Source organism: Cyberlindnera jadinii (assembly GCF_001661405.1).
Source record: "Cyberlindnera jadinii NRRL Y-1542 unplaced genomic scaffold CYBJAscaffold_17, whole genome shotgun sequence".
NCBI classification, from domain to species: Eukaryota; Fungi; Ascomycota; class Saccharomycetes; order Phaffomycetales; family Wickerhamomycetaceae; genus Williopsis; species Williopsis jadinii.
This window is the reverse complement of record NW_017963668.1, coordinates 225,666-231,665: the sequence shown is the minus strand read 5'-3', so window position 1 is coordinate 231,665 and position 6,000 is coordinate 225,666. Positions and strand designations below refer to the sequence as shown.

Genomic DNA, 6,000 nt, shown 5'->3' with positions numbered 1-6,000 from the left:
GTCCTTCGAATTAGCCTTGTCCTTGGATTGGTCACCGTCACCGGTACCATCCTTGGAGCTGGCGGAGCCACCAGTGCTAACAGCAACATTAGCCTGATCTAGATCAGACAATTTTGCGTAACCAATTACTTTATTCTGATTCACTTGCTCAATACTGACACCCTTATTAGTGTCTCCATTCTGCTTGGAGTCACCTTGGCTGTTGTGATTAGAGGCTGTTGTGTCGGTGTCGGAAGTTTTGTCCTCACTGGTAATATCTCCACCACCGGAGTTACTCTCACCACCTTTTTTCGTGCCAGCTTCACCATCTTCATTATCTCTGGTGCTCAGTTTGCTGTTGTAGTTGACAGCATTGAAGATATCGCCTTGGATGGATGGTCCTCTTTGACTCTGTGAGTCAGCTCCTTGGGTATTGGTCTTGCCTTTCAGAACTTGTGGGCTATCAGGTGCATGATCGTCGTAGGAGAGATGGCCTGCCAGTGTAGCTCCACCAGGAGCGTAAGGGCTTGTGGAGATTGGGCTCAGCGAGTCGCTGTAGCCATTACCAATGAGGGCCCGTGGGGTACTCTCACCAGGAACAACGACAGTGGTTGTCTCAGAGAGTGTGCCTGAAGCCACACAACTCAGTAAAACAACTAACTGTCTGGTTAGATATATCATAATCTTTACTACTCGAAGTATCCATACAGTTGAGCTGTGAAACGACGAGGGAAAACCTGGTACTTATAGACCAGTTTACTGCTCACTGTTGAGAGGTGATTTATTTAGATCTCAGACCATTACCATGTCCCCGTGGTGACAGATGCGTATCCTTACGAGCTTAGAAGAGGTATACACTCTTAGTCCAGAATATGTGAGACATATCACGCTTGCATTCCATTGTCACGAGGCAGCTGTAAGTGTCAATGTCTGAGAAGACGTTATTTGAGTTTAAGGCTCTTACTCCACGTTGCAGCGTGTATAAGGTTCTCTCTTGTTGGAAGCTTGTAAGGGCTCCCTCAATCTGTGCCTTTGATCTTTCATGGATTTGTGATATCAAGATTGATGAAGTGGAAAGCTTTGCCATACAAAATGACGTATTCAGTAATATGTGAAGGTTATCTCTTACTCTAAACCACGGCGATCGAGTTTAAACATCTTCAAAGTCAAGTCTTGTTCTTCTGTTGGTCTTCCGCTTAGCTGGTACAATCTCCTATGCCACATTTATGTCTCATTTGGGAAACAAACTACTTAGCTTCTGCAGTTATCTGGAGCTTGGTGCTCACAAAAGGCGACTGTAAATGCCGATGTACAGACATGTATAAATTGCAGATGGCCGTATTATAATCCTACGAACAATATGGGGTGCCAGACGAGCATACGTCTGGAAAACAGAACCAACACTGGGTCAATGTTGAAAGCAAAACTTTTATCCATATTGGCTCACAGCTTGCTATTTTGATGAACTTTTCTCTAAAATTTCCAACTCAAGGGTGCACTGACTAGAAAAAGGTTCGAGATGTGAGCAGTTTGGAGCTCGAAGCCACAGCTTGGTAACTCGTTCGAAACGTATAACCCCCTACTGGCTATTATAAATGAGGGAAGCCGACAAGGAGTCTCAATATCAAAACATCATAATACTATCGGGGAAGGCACCGTTGTGGAGGTATTTTGCTATCTCATGTTCAAACTAATGGCAGATACTCAATCGAATATTACACAATGACCAATATTTGTGTTGCTGGGAAGTAGAGTCAACTTTCACCAAGAGTTGAACATACTGTGATTCTTTATCCGCCGAGAATAATACACAGTTTCGCTAGTCTGACTTGCTTGAAGTGATTGATCAACTTGCCGAGACTTCTATGTAAACAATTGAGCCTGCCTTATACAGTGACGAAGTACTGAAAGTTGAAGGTGGACGCTTAAGCACGACGAAGCAAGTACCAGGCGTGTTGTAGTATGCGACTTTATCCCACTATCTCACATAGAGTTCATTATATGCGTTACATCTACATATCTCCCTTTTTCGAGTCTTAGTCAGGTGATAACTACTGTTTATATCTGTAAATGTCGACTCGGTGACAGTAAATGACACGCACCACGTTCTACAGCTGACTGCCTTTGTTTGCTGAACAGTAACAAGTATTTAGCGCACGGAAATAAATTAGTTACATGAAGTCCATTGTGTCCAGAAGTGGGAGTACAGTCACCAACAAAAGCCCAACACAGTTTGATATTAGTATGGCAGAAGGAGTAAAGCATGTGCAGATTTATCTACTATTTGATTGTCTTTTATACCAGTATTCTGTATTCATGAATTTCAAGTCCAGAGTCTTCAACGTCTTTGATATGTAAGCGGTTCAAATATTTGTAAAAGCTTGGTAACGAGCCAATTAATGTTCATGAATGAGGACTTTCCTCTGCACTTACTCCTAATAAGGATAAATTAGTTTCCAGTATATATATATATATGATTTACAGTGAGTGCAAGCAGCAGTTGTGCACAACGCTTTCTATGCCCAAAGCAGCGTTGGAGTGATATTTGTTGTCATTTTGGTGATATAATCTACCCCGTAAGCTTGTTGACCATATCAAAGTCTCTTTTCTCATTTTCAAAGGAATCGTCACGGAAGGCAGCTCTTTCCTGAATTGTTGCTTTGTTCAGCAGATGATTGGGAAATTCAATTGACTGAATCAATAGTCAATGTGAAGCCAAATATGATTCACTTCTGAATTTGGAAGACGTGGTGATAACATCCAAAGAACAGCTGTTAAAGGCCTTCAACACCTGAGGAACTGGATTAGCCTTAGTGACTATCACTCAACAACTTCATGTCCAATATTTGGGGTAAGTGCCAAGAATCCGACGTATACTATACTCCAATCTTATGTATGATACGAGTTCCTCAGTAAAGATTCCCATGTCTTCATCATACATTCACGTTGAGAGACTCGTATTTGGTATAAGCCCAGCTAAATATCTATAACTCTTGAGGCTTAAACTACTCTGTCTGTAGTCACATGTTTAAGCGAACTTTTCATGATTCTTGCAAAGACGTGCCCAATATTTCTGAGAGAGTGCGATAGCATTCATTAAGTTTCATAAACTGTCATACATCTATCCTCTCCTTGTATGGAGAAGACTTATAGAGACAATATACAGTCATTCTTTGATGAATATCATTGGCTATGTGTGGCTATGAAGCATCGCAAGGGTGTTTCTCAATTGCCATACCGCAGTAATTATCTTCCTCATCACCCTTATTTTCTTCACCATCTAGAGAATTGTGATCATCAGATTCTCTACTCTGTTCTTTGCCACTATTATTATCCGTGGTACCTTTTGAAATTCTGTTATCTGTCCCTTTATCTAGTATCTTGTCGTTGCTTTGGCTCATAACTGTCTCATTTTCTGTTTTCATTGGCATCTGTCTTTGTAGTGCTTCTACAGGTGTTGGTATTACCATGATCATCAGTCCATTCATCTGGACTCTGAGTATAGTCTTCACTGTCATTATGGCATGTTGGGATATCAGGGCAGCTTTTACAAGAGGAAGGTATTCCACTTTCTGGAAATTCAGCTTGATACACGATAAAGCTTGCGAATTCAACACTACCTGAGGTTTATGCTCTTTTTTATAACAAGTAGTTATTGTAACCTTCATTGAATATTGAAGCAGAATGTCCTTCCGCCTGTGTTGGCACTTGGTATATACCTGTCAAGGGAAAAATCTGGTACAACATTTGCAAAACATATTACATTCTCATTACAACTTCCTGCAACGTTCAAGTCATTTTGTTGTTCACCAGTGCCTAAGAGTATTCGTGAGCACTGGGTTGCTAGGTACGCTGTCTCATCTGTGTTCAAGTAATAACGATCTAGGTGGTGATTGGTCAAACAGAGAGCCTTCTCCAATACTAAAACAGCCAGACCCAGGAGTTCGTGCTTCCACAAGGAGATTAACTGATGATGAACAGATGGTTCTATCATTAGTTGACTCGTTCTCAGGTCTCCCAAATTTGATGCACCTCCTGAACATGAACCGGTTTGACAGTAAGCAACAGCACCTTTGCTTGTGGTTTTAACACTGTGTATAAATGCATTCATACCACCCGAACTGCCAAAATCTGCCATGGTGAAGGTGCCATCGTTGACAAAACTATCAAGAGTGTCAGTGGAGAGAGTTGGTGAAGCCAGCATGTTCGCTGAATTAAGAGCCACTTGTCCTCTGTTAATCAGTCCATTAAAGAACAAAACAGACAGAGTATCACAGTCTGAGCCATTGTCGCATGTGTATATTTTAAAACCATCATCATTGGTCGGCTTTGCCAATAACCTTTCTTTTGTTAGTTGACCATCGATATGATCATAGGCAAATGCGCCTCTTGTTGAATGAACGAATGAGTAGCACACTAGGCTTTATATGTGTCATAAGTGTCTGTAGATATCACAATGGTAATCTCAGCTGATACTTTAGAGCCTACAGGGGCCAACAGCAGTATCACCTGGTACATGAATATATATACATCCTTTCAGCACTCTTACTACTCCTAACGGTGAATCTATAATGACATCCAAGGGTTGGGAGATAACGTATGGTAAACTTTTAAGCTCCATTACCAGTATTAGCAATAATGGCTAACTATATATTGTTCAAATGCTGTAACTAGTGGGTCGTAATAAGTGCAAATGCGTGTTCTAGTATGTTCTCTATTTTGCCGCATTTACCTGTGCAAAACACTTCAAACTATTTGAGTCGCTCAGTTTAATACTGTTCAATAATAGTGTTTTCAAAGCCCTCTAGGCTTCCTGGATTTGTAATCTACAGTCGTGGCCTGCTGAACCATGATTTCATCTTTATCAAGACGAAAGAAATGTTTCATTACTGTATAAGAATGACATGCAAGACGATCTGCACAGTTATATTCGCCTCAGCAAAACTATGTACAACAACATTTCCTTGGTGCATCTATACGAAATAAAAGATGTGGACATCAGAGATCAAAAGTAAATACCTTTGATTTTCCATATTCGTCTCGAGTGAAGTCTTGTTGGACATATATTTACCCAGATGCAAACCAAACAAACTTAAAATGGAAGCGAGGCTACATCACACAGTTTGTTACTTGTTGTTGTTTTCTATCACAACTATCGTAAAGCATGACTTAATTAATGAGACTGTATTGAAACAAATCTCTAACTTGAGTGCTTCACACCATTATATGAAAGTTCAACCTATGTTTATTGTGGATATCCATTTCAGAAGAATCGTTAACTTTAACTGTTTGGCTTCTACTTGGAGTGGACTCATCATCAAATGCTCGATCCTGCTTTCTGGAATAGGAAAAATGTAGAGGCTTGGGAACCCCTAATTGTAAGTAATAATATTAGAAATTGAGTGAAAATGCAAAGCAATGTTCAAAAAGTAGAGCCCTTGGGGTTTCTTGGATTCTTTCCAAGCTATAGAATAAATAAGGGTCCTTTGAAGGACATTCACAGAGTGTTGCTCGATCAATTATTAAATGTACATTACATGCATATATTTGGAAATGTACACACAGTTGCATCTACTTGTATTTGCAAGGGAATATACCATAGATTATGAAACCAAGGTCAGCTCTTCCAAAAATGAGTTGAAAAGTCCATAACCAAGCGTTTGACCACTTCTAAGGTGAATATGGTATGTTACTTTGCATTATAAACTGACTTGGTAAAAGAGGTTTCAGTAGTGGTGCAGTAACCCTTCTTGTCTCGAAGTAACACAGTAAAATATCCCTTTTGGACATTATATGCGTCAGGAAGGGTACTATGGGTGTAATGTCAAGGATATGTGTATAAATGGAAGAATTTATGGGTGTACATGTCATGTTTAAATATGCATCCAAGATAAGCACGTATGAAACTCCAAAGTATGGTTAGGAGTTTAATTCAGGCTTTCCAACTTTTCGTAGATATACGATGTGGAGATATTCCTGTTATCGAATGAGCTAGTTGTGAATAGTCAAACAATTATTTCT

General features: G+C 40.0%; 3 protein-coding genes across 3 annotated transcripts; all 3 read right to left on the bottom strand.

Annotated features, from left to right (window-relative positions):
• On the bottom strand, positions 1-740 carry CYBJADRAFT_34845 (uncharacterized protein; the record flags this gene model as incomplete). Its single annotated transcript, XM_020217670.1, has 1 exon — positions 1-740. A coding segment is annotated over exon 1 (660 nt), but the record flags the coding sequence as incomplete, so codon positions are not given.
• A 2,439-nt stretch (positions 741-3,179) lies between these two features.
• On the bottom strand, positions 3,180-3,497 carry CYBJADRAFT_164451 (uncharacterized protein; the record flags this gene model as incomplete). Its single annotated transcript, XM_020213851.1, has 1 exon — positions 3,180-3,497. One exon carries the CDS (start codon positions 3,495-3,497, stop codon positions 3,180-3,182), a length of 318 nt encoding a protein of 105 aa, XP_020068492.1.
• A 146-nt stretch (positions 3,498-3,643) lies between these two features.
• Positions 3,644-4,288, bottom strand: CYBJADRAFT_179948 (uncharacterized protein; the record flags this gene model as incomplete). Its single annotated transcript, XM_020216983.1, has 1 exon — positions 3,644-4,288. A coding segment is annotated over one exon (645 nt), but the record flags the coding sequence as incomplete, so codon positions are not given.
• Positions 4,289-6,000: the final 1,712 nt, after the last annotated feature.